Genomic DNA, 23,526 nt, shown 5'->3' with positions numbered 1-23,526 from the left:
GCATTTGAATCCTAAAATCTGTTTTTGGAAGGGTATTGGTAGCATTGCAATGGGGTTTTGCATAATCTCTGTGATCAAACGACAAAAACATTATTGCCCATGCTTCTACGTTCTTGTGAGCAAGGATGCATGTTTGCCTTCCATCCTAGAAAAATATATAGTTTTCTAGTATATCCTTCAGTTTTTTCTAGTATAAAGTTTCAATATCAATAAGAAAATGTAAAGACCAAACTTTGCACTAGTTTCTTTGCTTATTTGGTCTGTTGCAGCACAAAATAACTCTATAATGTTTTACCAATAGCATCGTAGTTAATTTACTTTGGATATAAATAGAAATATTGTTCTATTTTATTTTAAAAACTTTCCTAAAGTTGTTTGTTTACTGTGCTTTTGCCCTTTTTACGATCGCAGGGGCTGGGGAGCCTAACTTTGATGGCCTGGATGCAAATCCATACCGCAGTGCAAAGCAGAGGCAGGAGTGGGAGGTCAAGGCTCTGCTGGAGAAGATTCAGCCTGAACTCATTACGCTGGACCCCTCAGAGCTGGGTCATGTTGATCGTGCTACCTTTGAGCAGAGGCATCAAGACAGAGTCGAAGCTCTGGTCAGTTGGTAGACTTTTTTTTAGATGCAACTCTTGATATGATTTACTGCACTGAAGGTGTATAATGTGCAGTTTGTTAAAGCATAAGCCTTTTCTTTCAGGGCTTTGATCCTCTTGGCAAAGAGAAATTTGTTCCGAAACATAAGAAAAAAGGTCGCAGTTCTGCTGCTGGTATTGAAAGGCGGAAGAGGCAAGTTGGCCATGAGGACCAGAGGGTAAGCAGTTCCTTAAAGTTGACCCTGTAACATTTCCTCATTTTTCACAGTTATTGTTCAATATATTGTTCCATTGTTTATTGTCTCTCTCCTCCCTTTACAGTTACTGGTATTTTATACTTTTAACATCAACCTATGTACATAAATCGTCAAACAGTGGAAAACAGAGTCTGAAACAGTGTGGAAAGTTTTTATTGAGACTTTCCCAGAATAGCTAGATTTAAATGACCTGCAAGTCAACTTCTGACTGCAGCTGGTTGCACCTACTTTTAATTGTGGGGTGTAGGAGTAAAGGGGGAGAATACAAATGCATGCCACATGTTTCAGATTTTTATATACCACTTCACAATTATGCACTACTTTGTGTTGATCACAGTGAAAGACATTAAAATTTGTGATTGTAATTCAACAAATGTAGAAAAACTTTAAGAGGTGGGTATATTTTTAAAGCTGCTGTATCTAGATGTGTCCCAAGTCCTTTTTTACTGTGTTACATTGTGTTAAAGAAAGGCCTCACATCTGTTTCTTTGTCAACGACCTTAGATATGGGAGCTGAAGTATGGGAATTTTAGTCTGATTAAAAGGTTTATTCCTCTTAATCTAACCGGACCCTTCAAACAATATTATGTTTCTGATTCATTATCAAAGGATAATTTTTGTGATCACCTTTTTTTGTAGATGTTGTTCATGTCATTCAAACCACCTCCAGAGTGTGTATAATCCTTTATGCTTGCTGGCTGTTGCAGGACGTTATCAGAAAAACTGTGGAGGACAGAATGAAACTGGAGGAAGATCGAAACAGGATGAAGGAGAAGAAAGCAGCACTGTCTGGAAAAAGATCTGCTCTGGACAGATTCAAAAAATAGAAAAGGACTCTTTGTGCAACTCAAACGCAGTGACGTTCAGTGGGCGGGATCTTTGACCTTCATGTTGAAACTTTTTTTTTTATGACTCAGTGGTCTGCCGGGACATCGAAAGCAGAAGTTCTTGTTGTGGACAGCTACAGGGTGGAACATCCTGCCTGGGTTCTGAGGGGAAACAGTTCATAAAATCAATGTTGAGAGCACCGGTTGGTCTGTTCCACTTATTGACTGTAGCCTGAAGCAGATCCTGTTTGTGATCATGTAGTGGATGACAGCAGTCACCCATATTCTTCTTTTAGTACTAATAAAAACTTTCCCTGCATGTTTGACCTTGTCAATTCTTTTGCTGAGATAATTTGTTTCATATTTTTATAGAAAAAAAATGAGCATACTGTTGTGCAGTGTTACGTCATAATAACTTAAAAGGATAAATGCAAGAAAATAACGACGTTCAAGGAAATGATACTGTAAATCCATTTAAATTCACAAATGTCTTTTGGATTCTGTTTCAATATTATAAAACAGGCACCTAAGACTTCCTTTAGATTTTTGACAGAAAATTATCAAATTGTAAGCTTCTTCAGTTAAGTCCAACATGATTCAAACTTCTGGAAGATTTAGAAGAACTTTGTATCTGTTAGGAAATGAGACAGGCATGTTAAAAGACTTTAAACTTCTGAAGTAGGCAGTATCAAAATAGCATAGCTGTTTTTATTCAAATTTTGCTAAAAAAAAAAAAAAAATTGCATGTCAAAAAAACATTTCTACCCTCATCAGTGACAAATTGAAAACGTTTTTTGTCTTTAGTAATCAAAACCTTATAACGGCTGACATGGTTTTTGCATGGCTATGTTGGTATGTTGAACTTCTGCCTATGGTGATGAATTCCAAGTCTTTTTAGTTTGGAAGGTCTCCCTTCCATAACGCTAATTTTAAGCTCCCTCCACAGATTCTCCATCAGATATGATTTCTATCTGGGCCACTCGAAAATGTTAATACTGCCAGTGAGAAGAATTAAATTATGAGAACTTTAACCTAAACCTGCCAGGGGTATGAATAACCCTGGGCAAGTTACTTTGGTTGCTTTCATTACTGAAGCATCTCTGACAGGTAAACGAACATGTTTCACCACCTTGCTCAAATGCTTTGAAAGCAAAAGCTGTACAGTTGTCTGCTTGGATCAGTGAAAATGAATACATGTTTGTTGTCTGACTCAGAGGAGTCATAACAAGTTTTGCATGTTGTATTTTCCTGTACAGTTCTGAACCAGAACCACGCCTGCAAGTTCATAGAAAGAAAACCTTTCAAACTTATGTTGTATAAATTGTAGTTTCTCATAATCTCTGCCCTTTTAGAGAGTTGCTGATTTTTTTTTGATTTTTTTTTTTTTTATATAAAATGCTTCCTCTCATTGAAACCTACAAGTATGTCCTGGTAAACCACATGACAGTTTCAACATAGTGGGGAATTGAAGGTGGAAGAAACTCTTAAAATAACATTGTCTGTCTGGCGCTTGTGACACATTTAATCATTGACATATATATACTGTATATTGTCAAGAGAAGTGGAGTTTTGATGACTACACTGAGCCCTCTGTGATAACTGAGGATGAAGAATCTGCATCTTCACATCCCAGACGAACTTCTTCTCTTTCCAGGGGATGAGGACGGCGAACTGCAGGAGGGGGATGGACTCCCAGCATGTGAAAGGTCTGACCTCGTGGAGGGGGTGTCAAGAAAATCCGAGCTCATCCCACTTCCCCATGCTGGAGATTTTAGTTTAACAGTAATAATAAATAAAGTTATCTTTAAAATGAATCACTCAAGTGACATCAAGGCCCAACAGTAGACTTAAGTGTCAATAAAATAAATCTGGTTGTGTGTGTTGTTTTTGTCTCATGCAAACTTTGCTTTAATTCTACTTTTTTCTATCTAATCATAAGAAATCATAGTCAGTCAGAGAGAGTCATTAAACAGGAAACGCAGGTTTCCTGGAAAAAGAGGAAGTTTCCAGCCTGCAGATTTATAAAAATAGCCGAGACTATTCCTTATTTCAAAGCATGAAAGTTCAGCTCTCCTTCTAACGGGTTAATTGAGTTTTCTAAATCTGCTGGGATTTACCCTGTCCAGAACTGAAGTAAACTCTGTTTAAGCTGGTTTCGAGAAACGATTCGCCTGGTTTCTGACGGCCAACATCCAGGTGTCCACTAACCCTAACCCTATCTTTCCCTACTGCTGACACTGAGAACTAAAAACGGGAACCTTTGAGAGAGACGGACGGAGTTTGGCGTTTCGAACCCCAGACCTGGCCTGATGATGAAGAAGGTGCTGCAGCAGGAGGAAGATGTTGATCGGCGAAGGCAGGGATCTCTGTAGGTCTGATGAGCTTCTTCTCCGCATGGATGGTGAGGTCACACAGAACTTGGTGCTGGCAGGAAAAAAGGCACCAGTTCTTCTTCTTTGTCTTTGCCTTTGTCTTTGTCTTCATCTTTGTCTTTGGGGTCTGAACCCAGCCGATGAGAGAAGTGCGATTCGAAGCCACAGGTTGTAGGGCTGACGGGTTGGTCCCCATGAGCAGGACAGTCTTCAGCTCTGTGGCCCCGGCTCTTCTTCAGCTGCAGAGTTCTTTGTCCATCTCGATCTTGGCTCGAAGCTGCCCGGAGGATCCAACGAAAGGTTCCTCTTTTGCACCCACCTTTTATAGGGTTTATCCACCCCCCGGTGCGTTTTCATTGGCTGTCTGCTTAGACAGATGATCTCATATCCATCACTGTCTTACAGACATTATGTCCTGATGTCTGTGCTAATGTCTCAGGGTTGCTCAACCTCCTATGTCCCTTGCCTGAAACGTTTACGTTGTTCAATCTGTTTCTAAATAAGGCGCTGATCATCTCTGCTCTCCTGTTAGTTCCCCTTTTTCCCTTATCCTTTCACCTTTCACCTACCATCTACCTCCAACATATCAGTGATGTTTAATTGCAGTTACACCTTTTTACACCATTTCAAGTTCAATGTCAAAATCACATTTATATCACATTTATTTTCTTTAGCTTCTCTTATTTAGCATTCATTTATGATTTTATAACCATAACTTATTAATTATACTTATTATAATCTTAATGTGAGTTATTACAGGTGTTTTTCTGAAAAGAAACCAAGAATAATCCATGATTCTAATTATTTAATACCAAAGTTACAGTTACTTGTTTTTCTTGTAAGTGTTCCCACAAATGTAAGTGTAAGTATTATTACAAGTAAACCAATATTAATATAAGTATTTTACTTTGAATCTTATGAAATTACTCAAAATGTTTAGATTTCATTCTTTAAACTTTCATGCTTTGAAATAAGGAATAGTCTCGGCTATTTTTATAAATCTGCAGGCTGGAAACTTCCTCTTTTTCCAGGAAACCTGCTTTTCCTGTTTAATGACTCTCTCTGACTGGCTATGATTTCTTATGATTAGATAGAAAAAAGTAGAATTAAAGCAAAGTTTGCATGAGACAAAAACAACACACACAACTAGATTTATTTTATTGACACTTAAGTCTACTGTTGGGCCTTGATGTCACTTGAGTGATTCATTTTAAAGATAACTTTATTTATTATTACTGTTAAACTAAAATCTCCAGCATGGGGAAGTGGGATGAGCTCGGATTTTCTTGACAATATATATATATATATATATATATATATATATATATATATATATATATATATATATATATATACAGTATCTCTCTCTCTCTCTCTATATATATATATATATATATATATATATATATATATATATATATATATATATATATATATATATACAGTACAGACCAAAAGTTTGGACACACCTTCTAATTTAATGGCTTTTCTTTATTTTCATGACTATTTATAAGGCAAGAAATCCCACTTATTAACCTGACAGGGCAACATGAAATGAAAACCATTTCAGGTGACTACCTCTTGAAGCTCATCAAGAAAATGCAGAGTGTGTGCAAAGCAGCAATCACAGCAAAAGGTTGCTACTTTGAAGAAACTAGAATATAAGGGGTATTTTCAGTTGTTTTACACTTTTTTGTTTAGTGCATATTTCCACATGGGTTATTCATAGTTTTGATGCCTTCAGTGTGAATCTACAATGTCAATAGTCATAAAAATAAAGGAAACTCATTGAATTAAAAGGTGTGTCCAAACTTTTGGTCTGTACTGTATATATATATATATATATATATATATATATATATATATATATATATATATATATATATATATATATATATATATATATATGTATACTGTATATATGTGTGTGTTTAGTGTTTATCTGTCTCTTTTCATATTCCATGTACCCTACAGTGCAATAAGAGAAAGTGAATGATTATCACAGGGTAATGCTGTGATAGCATTACACCAGCATGCTTGGCAGTAGGCTCCGTGTTAAGTTTTATAGCCCCGCTTTCTCTCAAAAACATGCCTGGAAATATACAGAGCTAAGAAAAGCTTTCTTCAGATTTTACATGTTTATTCTGTTTATTCTCTGAAGTGGTTTGAATGATAAAATAAACTTTGAAATCCGAGAGATATAACTTGTGTACATGCAAGGAAGAAGACTTTCTTTCTTTCTTTCATTTCAGTGGAGAAAAGTTATCCAAATCAACCTGGGTCTATGTGGAAAAAATAAGTAATCCAAGAAAAAGAAGCAGAGGAAATAGATCAATAAAAGCCCAAACTGATATTTATCTATTTATATAACTTTTGACCACAACTGCATGAAAGACGCGAAATGAATAAAAAGTTAGTAGAGCTTACCTCACCACAACAAAATGTTTGATAAAGAACTGTTTATTCTGAGCACAATAAACAGTGCTCAGAGCATTTATAGCATTTATAATAATTAGCATTTATAGCTAATTATTTACAAAAGGGTTAATGCCTTTGGTTAATCATGGGATTACGCAGCCTGAAGCAATATTTCTAAGCTTGACTGATGCCATCCATACTCTGGTCACGGTTAAGTTGTGTTAACTGGAGCTTGATTTTCAGAATCACTCAGGATTCTTTGATCTTGTTGATTTGTAGAAACTGAAAGGAAAATACGCAGACCAGTTTTATCTCACATGTGATCCTTTATTGGTGCCAGAATTTGATTCATACATTTCCTGAGTGAGAAAAAGAAGACAGAAAAACACTCAGGAATTGTATACATCCTGTTCATATTACAGTTCATAATAAACATTTATTTTTATTAACAAGGCACGCCAAAATTGTAGCGCATCCTTAGTGAAATTATTTCACTGTTAACAGTATAGTGCTGCTCTTCATTTGTGAGATAGCTATTAGATTAATCACTTTCAGTCACAGAAACTGATCATTTAAACCTCACTTTTTATCAGTCTGCTAAGTGCCACCATTTAAGTGTCATAAGGGTTATAAATTAAACTTCTATTTTGCAGTATTTTTCCAGTGAACTTCATTTGTGTTGTTTGATGGAACTGAATCTAATGGTATTATTTTAGCAATACATGCATTTAGGCTTTTAGACTAAATTCTAAATTAAAGCAGCTTGTAACAGACTGCTTGTCTTGGCGTTTTGATATCAGACTCAGATGTCGGAGTCTGAAAGCAGTTCTCCTATGTGCATTCATCATGAGCAGTTGCAGTAGCGGCTGGTGCTAAAAAAACTGAGGGGGGCGCACACAAACAAATGAAAAACAAACAAAACAAATCTTAAAAAATAGCACTATTTGAACATGAATTTTGCCCTCCTTTCCTTCTGCCCTGCAAATTTCTCAATTACATTCTTGTTAAAGTCAGTCATCTCTGTGACTAGTCTTTTCTCCATTGACAACATGGCCAATGCATTCAGCCTGTCCTGAGTCATTGAGTTTCTCAGAAAAGTCTTGATGCTTTTCAGAGTTGAAAAGCACCTTTCAGCTATGCTAAGTTTCCCCCAAAAACTTAGCTTCATTGCATTGTCTAGGTGGCTGCGGCTGTTTTCGTGCCGTTTGCATTTTTCTGAAAGATGTTTTAAGTCTTTTACCCCAGTTGTTGTCCACATTGCCTCCGTGCCAGAACTTTGAAATAGCAAACACGGAAAGCAGTAAAATGCATTGCTTAATGCAAACGTAAACGTGAATCGACCTAACGAACTGCAGCTGCGCTAATGAGTCGAATCGGGGATTGTCCAATCACACAATGTTTTAAAAAAAATTAGCCAGTACTGACGCTCTACCAGTAATGACACAACAAAATGGGTGTGTCCGGGACGCAGAGCGCTGCGCCCTGTGGAAAACCTTAAACAACCAATTAAAAGTCAGCCTCAGATCACCTGCTTGCCAAAAGTTGATGCGCCTACATACACACTCATTAGGACGGCGCCCTGCACATAGGAAGTGTGCACAATGTGAGCAATTAGAATTATGTATTTACTATTTTAATAAATTCTAACATGTCTATTGGACACACAGTATGAATAAATACATTTCTAAGTATTTTGCAGTTCAGAATAGAAATCATTTATTATCTAAACAATTTAAAGGGGGCGGCGCCCAAGCGCCCCCTACTGGCCAGCCGCCACTGAGCAGTTGTATAAGCAGCATGCTTACATTTGTTTCTCAGCTGTATGTTGTCAAAGCTAGATGCTGTGAGACAAAGACTTAGAAAACCTGAAATTATCCTGTTTTCTGAGGGGGGGAAAAAATGAATAAATAAATTAACGTTCTTATAAAAATAAAGCTCTAATGATGACAATTAGCCTAAATGCTATCAGTGCAGGTAGATTCACAGCTTGTAGAACAGTTGTGCGAGGCAGAGCGCCAGTGAGTCCTATAACCTCCTAATAGCAGTCACGGTCATTTCTCCAGGCCCAGGGCTGAGCCCAGCATCGCCCTGACTTTGCACATCCCCAGAGAAGCTCGCTGATTCAGCCAGGAGCAGGTGGGGGATGAATGGACATCTTTCCAGTAGTCCAGCATCTCCTTGGGTGTGATTTGGTGGACGGACACCATAGCTTGATAGCAGCAGCGTCCGTATGGCACAGGTGGACCCCCGGCGAAGAGAGGGCAATGTGAGGGCCGCACCCCAGCAGCGTAGGCGCAGAGGCCGACAAACACATCCTCGGGGGGTAAAGGAGTGGACAGAGGCGATGCTGATGCTGCAAGGGCAACTTTGAGCAATGCAGAGCGAGAAAAGACGTAGGCTGTACCACTGCAATAGTCGGGGAACACAGACAACGGGTAGGCCCCTGATGGGAGGTAGTGCTTGCTGTCTGGGTCGCGGTTTGGGGCCACATGGAGATGGACTCTACCCAGGTACAAGTCCCCTTGCTCGTAAGGGTTCTGGCTTTTGTTTAGGAAATGCAGAAGAACGCTGGGATTGAAGAAGACGTCATCATCCACTTTGGCCATGAAGTGAGCTTGAGAGCAGAACCTACGGGCCCAGCCCAGCATGGCCAGGGTCTTCAGGGTAAGGTTGGTGTAGGAGTCCAAGAACCGGCCCTGAATCAGATCCCCTTTCTCCCTGGCTTCTTCTATCAGCAGCTTTCCCAGGCCGGGGTCAGAGGCCACGCCCACCATGAAGAGGGTCATGACCCGCAGGCCCCGTACCTCCATCTGTCCGCCCCAGGTGTCTCTGATGGCCTGGCGAGCCCGCTGATTGGCAGGTGCTGAGGTCACTATGGTGATGAGGAAAGGCTTGGCGCGCTGGCACACAAGCGGGCTGGGCATGAGCAGGAACTCCTCAGGTCTGGAGGGGGGTAGGCTCTGGGGCGAGACGATGGCGACATGCGGCTCCACCGCCCTGCTCATGCCCATCGAGGTGACCCACGTCTCAATGATGTCCAGGAAGAGCAGCGCGAGCACCGCGGCGCACGCCAGGATCCCGCACAGGGACGGAAAGATCCCCGTCCTGTTTCCGCGCTTTCCTATCCTGGGCTTGCAACATCCCCTTCCGACCATGATCACCATCATCATCTCCTTGTCTGCTGCTGATGCAAGCAACAACAAATGAATATCCCTGTCTTCTCGCTGCTTTTTTCCCCCTCTACTCCTATCGTTGCTTCAAGTGAAGACGCATCCCTCTGGGTCCGCTGCACTCTCCTCCACCTTTCTCTGCGGCAGCTCCGGCAGCTTTTCGTTTCTGCTGCAGCCTTCTGTCTTTGATTTGGAGGGATGTGCAGTTGCGCAAATGGAGCGGTCGATCTGACAGCGGCTCGCAGCAGGTTTTACTGCTTTTTTTTTTTTTTTTTTTTTTTTTTTTATTGCTGCGAAGAGGTCAGGTCTGTGCCCCGGTCCTCTGATTTAACGGCTTCAGAAATCCACAAATTGATGGGACGTCCGATATCCTGCTGAGGCGTACCAACCCAGTTTTTGATATTTTTTAAATATCCATCCGATCATCTACTGAAGGTTCAGAAAACGTCCATCCATCGTTTACTGAATATCCGCAGCGAGCGTTTGCTGGTCGTTGTTGGAGTCCAGTAAAAACAACACTTAAAATTAAGCGGATCAAACAGCGACGATAAGATGAAAAAAAAATGGATTGATGAAAAAGTATGCGGATATTATTCATAAAGAGTTAAGTGGCTGAAGCTCCGTACGCCTATTGTCATCCTTACACCTGAACTTTGTGCGACACCTACTGGCTATTTTTGAGTATGATAAATAGAGATTGGTTGTCTGTTTTTCTTGTTTCAAAACATCCTTCAAGGTCAACCTTGATTACACGTCCATTCCAATAAATTATTAAAGTTGATTTAAAAAAAAACTGGTTAAGGATCCATTGCACACAGTGCGACACATCCCATGTGGTTATTTCTATTAATTAATGGCAGCCAAGCAGTTAAAAACCATAAACTAACCTTTGTGTGGTGTTTATATTTTGGGGACTCAGCCATTGTAGCTTTGTTGGACCCACTGCATTGTATTGTTTGAAATTCAACACAAACAAAATCTTTTTACATTATAAGACAAAAAAGATGTTCTCTTAAATTGCATTGGTAAAAACTGCATACATGGTTGATTTCTAACTCTGAAAGAAAACATTTTATGAAAAAAAGTACTGAATCATGTTTGCTGTATTACACAAACATATAAATTTAAATTTCTATTCAATAAGTAAGCATTTATGTTTATCTTTAAATCTGCCTGTAAGGCTTTATAACTTACTTCTTATCTTTTCTTTTTAACTTTCACTACACACGTAAAGAACACACGTTGAATATTAATGCAACTAACCATGTCACCCTAAAAATGGGTTGATGTCAGCTGCGTCACATCTGATACATAAAACAAATAAATACAGACTTTATACCTAACCTACACATTTTCCCAAACTTTAAGTCAAGTCCTAAATCTTAAACATTATGCACACCATACCTCTCTAAACCTTACTGGTAGAGCTAAGTACAATTGAAAAAAAGTAAGTAAATAAAAAATGACGACCAGGAAATGTCCTCATTTTCCACAAATGACCTCCCCGTTGCTTGTGAAAATTGTTGTAGTGGTCCCCTACAAGAACATACAGTAACACACAGTCATATCCTGGACAGATGTGTGCAGAATATGGGCTGTCTCTGTTGCATTCTTTATTTTAAGCCAGTTAGATGATGATCAGCAGTGTTTCACTGGCGCCTTGGAGAAATGGGACTGAATCGGTGCTCAGTGGTCCAAACATTGCTTTGGCTGTAGCAAGAGTGGAGAGGTTCAGAATTCATGCTGGTTGAGGTATATGAAGTTTCTGGTCTGTTAATTTGAGGAGTCATGTGATCTGCTGGTTTTAAGCCACTGTATTTATGCAGTCCAAAGTTAGAATAGCCTAGTAAACTAGTTGACAATTTTGGTGTCTACTGAGAAGCTTTGTAGAAATGCAATTTTCATTTTCCAGCAGAACTTGACACCTGCCCAGACTTTATAAAGTACCATTATTTCCAGCAACATCACCTGATCAAACTCCCATAGAAAATATATGGAGCATTGTTAAGCGGAAGATCAGAGACACCAGATTCAGCAATGCAGATGGGCTAAAAGCCATTAACAAAGTAACATGAGCTTCCTTAACACTTCAGCAGAACCACAGAGTGTTTGCTTCCATTCTGTGATGCATTTCACAAAGCTATGCAAAAAGGAACCCCAAGTAAGTATGTACATACTTACTGATCTTACTGATGTATATACTTACTGAACTTCTTACTGATCTGGTGTAATATTTAAATCATTTGGGAAGCTGAAGTCAAAATTTTAAGAAAAAAAACCCCTGAGTATATTTGATCACGATGAATGCAGTTAAAATCCATATAAAGATACACATTTTGAAGTTAAATGAGAACAAATTCCTCTGGTTTTAGGTTGTTTAGAATTACCATTAATCATTTCTATTTGCTAAATGCCAGCTAGAAAACCTAGCAGGAACATTTTGTAGAGATTGTTTTGTAACCTTCTTCAAATCTGGTTAGTACCAGTGATTGTCTTCTAAACTGGATGACTTGGGTCAAACCTTTCAGGTTTTCTTCCACAAACTTCTCACACTTTGCTGGAGTTCTGGCGCATTCCTCCTGACAGAGCAACATTGGACAGAGCTGGTGTAACTCAGTTACCTTTATAGGCCGCCTTAGTCCCACACACCTTTTTAGATCTACCAACAACGTCTCCACTGGAATAACATCAGGGCTTTGTGATGGCCATTGTCCTTAAACCCTTAAGGGAACACGGATTGAGTTTTAAAGCGTGCAAAACAATACAGAAATTATAATTAGCTATAACTCATGTAATCATAATTTATCAGAACCAGAAAACATGACAGGGTGAAATACACAAATTTTACAGAAAACAAATTAAGTGTCATTAGATTTATATAGCGCTTATCAAGACACTCAGAGACACTTTACAATGAAATCAGTCATTACTATTCACGCACACAATGACACGCAGAAACCTATGAAGAAAGCTAAATAATACCTAAACTGAAATTGTTTTTATCTCGTTATTTTTTTAATACGCATAATTTGACAAGTCCCCAGACATTATGACGTCAACGCTGTCTGGCTCGCGCAAGGCTTGGAGTGGGGGGGGTTGAGGCACGCGGACAGAGAGGGAGGAGGAAGAAGAAGAAGGGGGAAAAAAACACCATCATCATCATCATCATCATCAATGCGCTGTTGGTGCGGGGGTCACGAACTATGACCTTTAACAGAAGAAAATAACAATTATTATTTTTTATGGAACAACCGAGCGCCTTAAAGCTGAGAGCGGCGTCCCTCTGAGGTGAGTGTCAGTCCTGGACTGGAAGCATTAAAGCCCTATGAAGAAGCAGCTCTGGGTCACAAAACAGCGGCTAGCTGCTTAGCTTCCTGTCCGGCTGCGGGTGCTTTACCTCCGGGGATGAACAGAAACAGACTGCGCGCAGTCTGGCAGTCGGCACAGACACATTGGCTGATTATTAACTACATGACAACGCTGTTGATTTGTTGTGCTCCCTGCATTGTGAATCTTAGAGGCAGAACCCGCTAGCTGTTGCTCCATAGCCTACCATAGGTTTATTTGCGTCTAGCTAGCAGCGACAGCTAACACCGGATGAACTCGACCCTTTTACCTTTGCCGTCCAGCTGACACGAGTGGATAGAAATGTCTGTGTCAGAGATTTATTTGGAAAAGCATTTTTTTTTGCATCTCCAGTCAGAATATTAGATGTCACCCACTCCACTGCCTATTAAGAAAATTGTTTCATTATACCAATTATCATAACCGTCTGCGGTTATGTTGGCCAAACGCCAGATTCTCCATTTTGTTCTGTTTTGTGTTTGGAGTGAAGTTACTGATAGACAAACTGTTCAGCCAATCTGTAAACAACATGAAGCCTCACGCTCCTCCCTGTGGACTACTGAAGGTACCTTAATCAGCTGCAGCTGGGGGTCTTTGTTAAAGTAACACTGACTAATAAAGGTTATGTAAAGGTGTAAAAATGAAAATATGTGATTACAGAAAAGCGCAAATGAACATTTATTAAGATGTGCATTTCCAGATCTTAACAAGATCTGGAAATGCATTGTGAACCTTACATTGATTTTTGAGGATTAAGTAAAACTAGTCTTCAGTAAATATTTCCACCTCTATGGCTTTTCCTTTACTTGCACTCTGCTCTCTCTGCAGATCATGTCATCTGCAAACATTTGTAAGATGTTCTCTGTAATAATAACTATATGAGTATTTATTCTAGGTGACATGCATCCTATGCAGGTTTCCCCCCCAACTTTGAGGTTGTGATGTGACCAAATGAGGATAAATTAAAAGGGGTATGAAAATGAATTACACAAAGATATTCTTTGAGTTTTTTTTCCATTGGCCCCTGATATTAAAAGGCAGCGTCAGGAATGCTTGCAAAGGCAGTAGTGGTTACTTTGTTACTCTGTATTTTCATCACTTTATACCAAGACCTATGAGGGTAAAAAAATAAAACAAAATGTCTGTCATCGGTCTCTTGATGCAGAGGGATATTGCTGTAGATTCATGATCCAATAGAATCAAACCTGGCCACCTTGAGCTTTAGTACTGAATGTGTTCAGATTAGCCACAAAGCAGGGCAGTATCTTTAAAAATACACCTGCAGTTTCACATTTGACCTTTTTTAGGGGAACTCATAGCTGGTGTAATTTAGTCTAAGTGATTTCTCAGAAACAAGTTCAAAACAAAACTATTATCAGTCATTATGAAAGAAAACACCCATATGTCACACCCCAGTTTAGTTTGGTATATATAAAATAAACCTGTTGATGAATAAAGTCTCTTGCATTCCTCCGCAGACCTCACTAATGACTCTACATGATCATGGCGACCAACCTGAACCTGCTCTCTCAGCAGAAATCAGACTCTGAGCATGATGCAGAGGTCAGTGTGCAGAGAAAGGCTTTCTTCCTGTTTTGTTTCACATCACACTGTCAAATTCTTTTAACGGATTCATAAAGTATTATGAATCCATAATACTTTTTATAATACTTCCATAGAAATAATGTTTCTATGGATTCCAGATTTAAGAGCTATTTTTGTGTTTGCTTGCTGACAAAAATTATTTGTGCTTAACTGGGTTAGGGGTCATGCTCTCCATCAGATCCATCAGATCCAGTGATGGATGAGTCTCCCCAGCGCTTTCGGGTCATCTCTGCAGAGCCTGCCACAACACCACAGCGAATACAGGTAATCGAATCAACAATCAACCAGGCAGATTCTGCATGTAACATATCTCTGTGCTTTTATTACTTATTTACATTAATAATCACACATGTTTTTGTCTCCCTCTTTTCTAACTGGACTATTCAGATTGTAACCGACCAGCAGACGGGTCAGAAGATCCAGATTGTGACAGCGATGAACCCGTCCAGTGCTTCAAAGCAGCAGTTCATCCTGACAACGGCTGACAGCTCAGGGGCGAGCAAAGTTATCCTGGCCTCACCGGAGACTCACAACTCGAAGCAGGTCATCTTCACAGCTGCAGACAGCCTGATGCCAGGAAGGATACAGGTACATTTGTCCCAATATATACCCTTCTGCTCCATAATGTTTAGAAATCTGCTTAATATTTTTTACTGTTTTTTGAATATATCCTTGACGTTATGTGGACCATTTAAAGGGGAGTTTGCTTTTACCTTTTCCTTTCAGATCGTCACAGATCCAGTGTCAATGGAGCGTTTGTTGGGACAGTCAGGAGATCTAAGTCGATCTCAGCCAGTGGAATATTGCGTGGTGTGTGGCGACAAAGCTTCAGGTACTCTACCTTTCAGCTGTTCAGCTTCACTCTATCCCCAAAAGGACTCAAACACTTTTGTGTGCTTTCAGGGCGTCACTATGGAGCTGTCAGCTGTGAGGGATGCAAAGGTTTCTTCAAGAGGAGTGTGAGGAAAAATCTCACCTACAGTTGTCGCAGTAAGCAGGACTGTGTCATCAACAAACATCACCGCAACCGCTGCCAGTTCTGCCGGCTGAGAAAATGCCTTAACATGGGGATGAAAACTGATTGTGAGTTTGCATCCAAATTGATTCCTTAAATATCATTTCAGTTAAACAAATGTAATTAGTTGGATTAAAGAAGCCTGAACAACAATGTTTTCCTTTGACTTATACTTTCTTAGAGAGTGGTTCTGAAACTGTACAAGTATTGCCCTAATAAATGCCTTGTTGTGAAGGTACGACCAGGACATTTTAAAGCAGGAGCCCATTAGGTCTTTTTGCCATTTTGCCGATAAAAGCACTAACTTTCTTTTTTGTTGGCACTAAATGACAAATTTTTTGTGCGTTTTATTTTGATCTAAAAATTGAAATTTTCAATTTCAAAGTTGGAAAAAAATGCTTGAAATGTTTTGTCTGCCCTTTTTTTGGAGACAGTTCTGGTTAAACAAGAGGCACTGATCTTTTCAAATTATTTATACTATATGTGCCACAATAATTTCTCAGTACTACTAAACATTAAGCCAGGTACCAGTAGTGATGCAGTGGCTGATACTGATGTTGATCTTAACATATTGTGAAACCATCAGTACCAACTTGAAACTGGCCTTGTGTCTTGAAGCCTCTGGTATTTGGTTCTCCGGCTAAATATCTATACTACAACAACCAAAAGCTGTGAAACTGTTCCCTCATCTTTACTTGTCTTCACTTTATTTATGCCTTGAAAATACCAATTTCTTCTCGACTTTTTATGTGTTATTATTATTATTATTAGAAGTAGTAGTTGTTATATTACTCCAAAATAATAGTAACAACATTCTGCCTGTCGTAATTGTTTAGCTGTCCAGAGTGAGAGGAAACCCATCGACGTTGTTCCCCGAGAAAGACACTCCAACTGTGCTGCCTCCACCCAGAAGATCTACATCCGCAAGGATCTCAACAGCCCACTCATCGCTACACCAACCTTTATCTCTGATACAGATACAGATGGTTCCAGGTCAGTAGAAATGAGACCTGTTCATGTATAGCGCAGTAAACAAGTATTTTGTTAATTATCAATGTCTCTTTTTTATGTCTTGTTTGAACAATAAGTAATTCCAGGCAAGGATAACCTAAGAGATAATTCTATTTTTATGGAAACAAAAGCTATCCAAATCCTCCATGCAATTACTTTTTTACATAAAGCCACGTTGGTTTAGATATTGTTAGCGATTCTTTGTAATAAATGCAGTCATAATGTGAAAAATGCTTTTTGTATTTACTCAGTTTATTATTGTATTATTGTACAGATCCAGCCTGCTGGACCAGGGAATGCTGGTTAATATCCAGCAGCCGGTTATTCAGGCTGATGGGACGTTGCTGTTGGCAACAGACTCCAAGGTACATCTGATCATAAAGACACACCGTGCTCTGCTGCCTCACTCTGTTCTCTGCTTCTTTGAATAACTTCTAGCATCAATATCTTTGGCTGAAGTTGAGGCCATAATGTGAGAATTATGTGTTTGCTTTAGATGGATTCTGAGCACGGAAACCTGGGGACGCTTGCCAATGTTGTGACATCACTTGCCAACCTGAGTGATTCCCTGAAAGAAAGCCTGAATAATGGTGATACCTCAGACAGCCAGCAGGAGGAGCAGTCTGCAAGCGAGATAACACGGTCAGTTGGTCATATTGAAAGTATTTCAGCTACACGTTCATCTCAGGTCCTTCAGGAAATATTTGTATGGTTTTGTTGTAATTAAATTAAGTAGTTTAAAAATGAGGGAAATCTTTTATTTTTTATTTGTTGCTATAGGTTATGCTTTTAATTGAGTTAAAAGTGTCGGTGTGTGTGCGCGCTGGCGGGCGTGCATGTGTGTGTGTGTGTTTGTATGTACTTCAATGCAGTGCCTTTGACACTCTGGCCAAAGTCTTCAACCCACCTGAAGCAGGGGGAGAACAGAACCTGGCTGAGAAGTCGCATTGTGTCAGTGGGACTACCATCCAGCTGATTGGACGGGACCAAGAGACGCCCATCATTGAGGTGGAGGGACCGCTGCTCACCGACAGCCATGTTGGTTTCAAGGTGAGTGGAGGGAGTCTTCTAAAGCCACTGAGATAGAAAAGAGGATGGATGCAAATCTTTAATAAACTCTGAGATTATATCAAATGTGTTCTTCTGTGGGCTGGCAATGTTGTGTTTTTTTTTTGCTGATATAGACACCTGGCAAGAGTCAAACCATATACATGGTTTTTGAAGTTATTCTTATTGGTTAATTGTTCATATCAGAAAAAAACAGATTTTTTCGCTTTTTAGTAGGACTGAAGTGATCAGTCGCAATAAATTGATTACTGAGATAATCATTAACTAATTTAGTAATCAATTAAATGTTAACTGTAATGTAAAGACTCTGAAAAAATCTTTTGCTGAAAGAACAACATATTCAGTGCAGGATTTAAGTCAAAACTGTACAAAAAATATATAAATTTTGCCCTTATAATAATAGACCCTTCTTTGTCTGTAAATATTTTTACGATAATCTTTTAACATATTACAAATGTCATAAAAAAGGCTTAAGTGGTTAATGAAAAATCTGCAGAATGTGGCAATTTTTAAAAATATGATTAATCAATTGATCGTCAAAATAATCAACAGAATAACTGATTGCAAAAATAATCAAGCAGCCATACTTTTTATGTTATTTTAATATAACTCAGGTTGTAATGTTCTTGTTCCTGTTTCTGTTGGCTCCAGCTGACCATGCCCAGCCCCATGCCCGAGTATCTGAATGTACACTACATCTGTGAGTCGGCGTCCAGGCTCCTCTTCCTCTCCATGCACTGGGCACGCTCCATTCCTGCCTTCTCAGTACTTGGGTGGGGGAGAAAAAGAAATCGGCACAACAAAAGTTTCATGTTGCAATGCTGCCTTTTCCTGTTTGTTTGTGGTATGTCTTACATGTTTATGTATTTCCCAGTCAGGAGGCAAACACAAGCTTGGTGCGAGCTTGCTGGAACGAGCTGTTCATTCTGGGTCTTGCTCAGTGCGCTCACGTGATGAACCTGTCAACCATCCTGACTGCCATCATTAACCATCTGCAAAGCAGCGTCCAGGACGGTATGGACCAAAGACCCCGTCATCATCTCACAGTAGGACACAAACATGAAAACAGGAGCAAAGAAATGTCATTTTTATTAGCTTGTAGCTGTTGTTGCTTGCACTAAATGCTAACATATTGCATGTCTTAGCCTCTGAGTTGTGTGGTGTGCCCCATTCCCCAGGTATGAACATGACGGTGTGTGCCCCTGATTATCAGCCAGCTTAAAACATTAATATTTAGGGAAGTTTGTCTGTGATGACAAGCCTGAAAGATGCAATATTTTCTGTAATTGCTCTCCAACCCAGGTCCTGCTGTCCTGCATGTTATAGATGTTTCCCTGCTGCTGAACGCCTTATTTAATTGCATTTGTCAATAGCAGGGGTCTTTTTAAGTTGATACTATGCTGAAGAGATAATGCAATCATTTCTACCAGATGTGTTTATCTGTTTATTTTTTATTTTGGTGACCATTTCCAGATGAAAGCAGGAAGCCCCAGAAACCCATTTCTGTAAATATTTGACAGCTTGTTTATACTTGGGAAGTTTAAAAAAAAAAGTCAAATTTATCTGAATATTAAAGTATAAAATCAAGTCATTTAGACCTTCTATTTCTGTAAAATCTACATAATTGTCCAACTTAACATGGCTTCATACAAAAAGCTTAGCTGTGTATCTCATTTTTTGCTCATCAAAAGTCTTACATTATAAGATTAAATCTAGAAATCCTAGCCCAGGAGCCTGCTGAACTCCATGACTACATTTGTTTCATGGGATCTATGCAGAAATGTTAGAAGTTTCTTTTTTTTTCAGACAAACTTTCTGGAGAGAGGGTGAAGCAGGTGATGGAGCACATCTGGAAGTTCCAGGAGTTTTGTAACAGCATGACACGGTTGGAGACTGACAGCTATGAGTACGCCTACCTAAAGGCTATTGTGTTGTTCAGTCCTGGTGAGAATTATCTTTAATGCAAGAAACTTATTCTAAGTCATATTTTTACATTCAATATGAAAACCTACCCAATCAGGTTAGTTTTTATAAATTTCAGTTGGGTTTTTTTTTTTTTTTTTTTCTGATGATCAGATCACCCAGGTGTGGAGAGCAGCGGCCAGGTTGAGAAGTTCCAAGAGAAAGCCCTCATGGAGCTGCAAGACTATGTGCAAAAAACATATCCTGAAGACACATACAGGTCAGTTAATGTTATTAATTCATGGCATGAATTCTTTCAAGGGTAAACAAACTAAAAGTGAATCTGGTCACTCAGAACAAACAAGAATCATTCATCAGAACCAGACTGGCTTCTTCATACCTTAACTTCCAAATAAATAAATAAATAAAATATAGAACTATGACAAAAAAAAGCCTCACTACAGTCATTGTTATTGCTCCCATTTTAAAATAAGAGAGTCAACATGAGGGAATAAATAATGTTACCTCAGACATGGTTTCAGGTGTAGTGTATGTATGCTTGTGTATGGTTCTGACCTAAACTTTCATGAATATAAGCAGAAATTGTTCAGGTATTTTTGACTGAAATAAGTCATCAGGGATGATTTTGGACAAAATCTGACAAAAATAATCTTTTTCCCTCAGACTAACACGCATCCTGACACGTCTGCCTGCCCTTCGTCTAATGAACTCAAGTATCACAGAGGAACTTTTCTTCACTGGTTTGATAGGCAACGTCTCTATTGACAGCATCATTCCCTACATACTCAAGATGGAGACAGCGGAGTATAACAGTCAGGACTCGGACTCGACAGAATGACAACACACCAAGGACCTAAAAAGTGTCAGTTAAGTTTGTAAATCTCATTTTCAGGTACATGGTCTCTAGAGGGCTGTAGTTGAACTACAAATCTTTGTTTTCTAACATTACTTGCCGGATTTGGCGTAACATGGCATTGGAAAACCAGGATGACCAGGAATGTTTTCTGCACTTCATGCTGTGAGTCGCTCTTAAGTACATGGGGGAAAAATATTCAGTCAGCTGTAACTTCTCAACTATCTCTTTTAATATTTTCTTCACATTTTATTGCGCACTTTGACCCTCATTGTCAAATAGTCTGAAGTTTAAATAAGCCTTACGTTCTGTGATGTTAATCAAATACATGTAATTTTGAGTACTAGCCTTTGATCCAAAAATGTCAAATAAAATACCAAACACAGCCTGAATTGTAAACATCAGATTATGTAAACCTACAGGAGGATCATATTGTTTTGGTTTCTTCTGCTGCCAGCACTTCTGCAGTCGGTACGTTTCATGTTTGTGGCAAAAGTTTCAGACTCAAACACGGACGTCTCTAATAGCCAAGAAATTTAAAATCACTTTCACATCAGAATATATATAAACTGGCTTTGTATGTTTTTTTTTTTCCCTTTGATGTTTTTGTCCAAATATTTTAACAGAAGCTAATTAACAAGCCTCACAATTATTACGTATAATCTAAATGGAGGCCTTTAACTTATTTTGTTTATTTTATGACACTTACAGCCAGATCACCCATGTCCATACCGTTGGCCTGAACTATGGTTTAACAAGGTAAATTTAGTTTCAGGTTCAGTTTAAGATGAAGTTGATTCACTTCTTACCTTGATCTATCACCATGGGAACTCATAGAAGAAACTCGGGCAGCATAATATTAGAAAAACAGTAAACAAAGCAATATTATTGCTGAATACTGAGAAAATTACAATTATTTCTTTAATTGGTCTGATTCTTTTTCCATCATTGTTGTATAAGCAAAATTATGCTTTGATCATTTGAATATGAGATTGAAATGAACACTAATCTTCACATTCCCAGCAATTGTTTTGGGATTTTTTTAGGTACTATTATTGGTATGTGCCAACATTAGGAATTTGATCAGCATTGATCCGATTAAAAAAAACAAACAAAAAAATGGCAACAAGATGAAAATAAATCTTGTTGCCATTTGTTTCTGGAGGAGGGGAGGAACTTTGTCATGTGACAGTGATGGCGATGCAGCGCAGGATTGTGATGAGTTTACCTGCAGCAGAGAAGCTATGGTGAAGTCAGCGGTGTGGTCATTTTTTTCAAGGTGTCGAAAGGATAGTGAAATATATTTATTTAATGTATGTAATATCTGCAAATATATGAGTTATTAGCCATAACAGCTATATTAAGATGGGATTTCGATATTAGCTCAAATGTTCAAATCAGAACATCCCTAGTTTTTTTTTTTTTTTTGCCAGCTTCCTTCCTTCCTTTCTCCATCTTCTTCTTCTTCTTCTTTAATTACAGCTCCAGCTGTTTTATATTAATACTTTTGTTTCCTGGGTCACTCAGGCTTGCTGAGTTGGTAATAAGCTTCCTAGTCACAGAGATGTAATCTTCAAATCTATTTTTAGTTAAACTGGTCCTCTAAAAGAAAATGTGTTTGAACCTGCTTCTTAGCAGAAGGCCTTCGTCTGAGCAGTACTGTTGTTTTTTATTACCATAAAGGACATTTCTTGGTGTATTTTAATGTGGATGCATTTATTAAGGTACACTTAGGCTTTTAAAATCTGTGCAATCACCTCCTCCACTTTTTTTCCTTATTGACAATCAGTTATGTTTTGTTCTTCTGTCCCATCAGTGTTACAGCTCTGTAGACTTACAGTCTTTCTTTGTCTTCAATCAATTTAGAATGTTGTAAAGACAATTATTTAAAAGCTTTGGGTTTAAAACTCGTTCTAATGTGTAGCTATGCTACACTTTATGTTTGCATTGGTATTTTGTTGCACATTAATCAGCTCCTGTGATGTTCCACTGCATTTAGGCTGACTAAAACTGTATATTTTGTATGTTTTTTGAAAACATTCGTTTGTTTTGAGCAAATTTGCTTGTTGCATACTAAGTGTACTTAAAGTACTTTTGGGCAGGTATCCCTGATTGAAAAACAATGAGATTCTGTGTAAAGCCAGCCTTGAATGCATTCATGTCTTGAGGACAGCATTGAGATATGCATTGGCTTTACCCTCTTGTATATATGTTTAAATAAACATCCACAGCAACATGAATGGTAACGGGGATGTACATAAGTCAGCTAGGTTTGTGTCTCATGAACATCAATTGTAATATTTTGGTTTTAAACCTGAAAAGACTCTTTCTAAAAAGGCACTGGTGATGAAATGGCATTTGTACATGTAACGGACATTAAAATGAGCGCATGTTGTTTTTAAACAGGGTTTTATAATCTTTCTGTGAGCCCTAATAAGGAGCATTGTTGTCATTTTTATAGTGCATTGCCATGCATGAAGAAATTGCTTAAGCACATTTTAATAAATGCAGTATGTGAAATATTGATTTAAATGTTGTAGCTTTAGCAGCTATTCCAGGCGCATACATCATCCTCTTTTGTGGTATCATTTGGGTAACATTTTTTGATACTATGTGAATCTACTCTGTTCTTTTTTCTGTCTTCGGAAGTTTGAATTATGAATTTTAAACATTTATTTCCCAAGATGGTTACAACCCTACATTTCTACCTCACTGATATAAATCAAATGTATTAACAACTGAACTCTTGTTTCTGCATTCCAGTAGGAGGCTAGCTTCTCTGAAGCAATGCGCCTTATTTCAACTAAAATAAACATCTATTCATTTAATGTAACAGGTCTGATGTTGTTCATGATCCAGATGAGAATTAGCTGAAATGTCTGAAAAGCTCGACTGAAACAAGGTAGGAAACAAAATTACTTATAAATTTTGTTGGGGAAAAAATAACATGACTCTTGCCACCTTTATTGTGGTATAATAGTTTGATAAGTTGCAAGCCTTTGTATGCGCACCCTCATATCTGCATGAGTTGCAGATTGCTGGTGTGTATTTCAGCTGTCATTT

The 23,526-nt window shown here is 38.6% G+C and overlaps 3 protein-coding genes and 1 long non-coding RNA gene across 6 annotated transcripts in view; 2 read left to right on the top strand and 2 right to left on the bottom strand.

The window, feature by feature from the left end:
- Positions 1–2,006, top strand: part of wdr46 (WD repeat domain 46) — a 45,548-nt gene extending 43,542 nt beyond the window's left edge. Inside the window, exons 12-14 of the mRNA XM_023332182.1 lie at positions 412–602; positions 704–817; positions 1,564–2,006. Of these exons, the coding sequence (XP_023187950.1) occupies positions 412–602; positions 704–817; positions 1,564–1,683 (425 nt within the window). The 3' untranslated portion in view covers positions 1,684–2,006. The remainder of the gene's footprint in view (positions 1–411; positions 603–703; positions 818–1,563) is intronic.
- On the bottom strand, positions 994–4,027 carry LOC111608376. The gene is made up of 2 exons (XR_002752631.1): positions 3,985–4,027; positions 994–1,845 (listed from the first exon to the last, which is right to left on the bottom strand). It is a non-coding gene; the product is annotated as an uncharacterized LOC111608376 (long non-coding RNA).
- Positions 4,028–6,779: 2,752 nt separating this feature from the next.
- LOC102221914 (beta-1,3-galactosyltransferase 5-like) lies at positions 6,780–10,725 on the bottom strand. The gene has a single exon (XM_005801706.3). The coding sequence runs from the start codon at positions 9,641–9,643 to the stop codon at positions 8,525–8,527; it is 1,119 nt and encodes a 372-aa protein (XP_005801763.2). The 5' UTR covers positions 9,644–10,725; the 3' UTR covers positions 6,780–8,524.
- A 2,114-nt stretch (positions 10,726–12,839) lies between these two features.
- On the top strand, positions 12,840–23,296 carry nr2c2 (nuclear receptor subfamily 2 group C member 2). 3 transcript variants are annotated; one of them, XM_023338566.1, is made up of 15 exons: positions 12,840–12,931; positions 14,467–14,551; positions 14,753–14,857; positions 14,981–15,181; positions 15,320–15,425; positions 15,497–15,676; positions 16,445–16,601; positions 16,894–16,984; positions 17,116–17,261; positions 17,492–17,669; positions 18,339–18,460; positions 18,562–18,701; positions 19,494–19,631; positions 19,764–19,869; positions 20,274–23,296. In XM_023338566.1, the coding sequence occupies exons 2-15, from the start codon at positions 14,486–14,488 to the stop codon at positions 20,446–20,448; spliced, it is 1,911 nt and encodes a 636-aa protein (XP_023194334.1). In that variant the 5' UTR covers positions 12,840–12,931; positions 14,467–14,485; the 3' UTR covers positions 20,449–23,296. The 3 variants fall into 3 exon arrangements, with proteins under 3 accessions (XP_023194334.1, XP_023194343.1, XP_023194336.1); XM_023338568.1 differs by lacking the exon at positions 12,840–12,931 and having other exon boundaries at positions 14,465–14,551; positions 14,772–14,857; XM_023338575.1 differs by lacking the exons at positions 19,764–19,869; positions 20,274–23,296 and having other exon boundaries at positions 12,844–12,931; positions 18,562–18,733; positions 19,494–19,609.
- The last annotated feature ends 230 nt before the right edge of the window (positions 23,297–23,526 follow it).

Source organism: Xiphophorus maculatus, chromosome 1 (assembly GCF_002775205.1).
Source record: "Xiphophorus maculatus strain JP 163 A chromosome 1, X_maculatus-5.0-male, whole genome shotgun sequence".
Lineage (NCBI taxonomy): Eukaryota > Metazoa > Chordata > Actinopteri > Cyprinodontiformes > Poeciliidae > Xiphophorus > Xiphophorus maculatus.
This window is presented reverse-complemented; position numbering and strand designations above follow the sequence as displayed.

What these genes read in the sequence shown, in the direction of transcription:
- LOC102221914 (XM_005801706.3), bottom strand. Translation starts at nt 9,643, where the DNA reads ATGATGATGGTGATCATGGTCGGAAGGGGATGTTGCAAGCCCAGGATA.
- nr2c2 (XM_023338566.1), top strand. Translation starts at nt 14,486, where the DNA reads ATGATCATGGCGACCAACCTGAACCTGCTCTCTCAGCAGAAATCAGAC. An exon ending in GCAAAGCAGCGTCCAGGACG is followed by an intron (nt 18,702 to 19,493) that starts GTATGGACCAAA and finishes TTTTTTTTTCAG; the next exon opens with ACAAACTTTCTGGAGAGAGG. An exon ending in TATTGTGTTGTTCAGTCCTG is followed by an intron (nt 19,632 to 19,763) that starts GTGAGAATTATC and finishes TCTGATGATCAG; the next exon opens with ATCACCCAGGTGTGGAGAGC.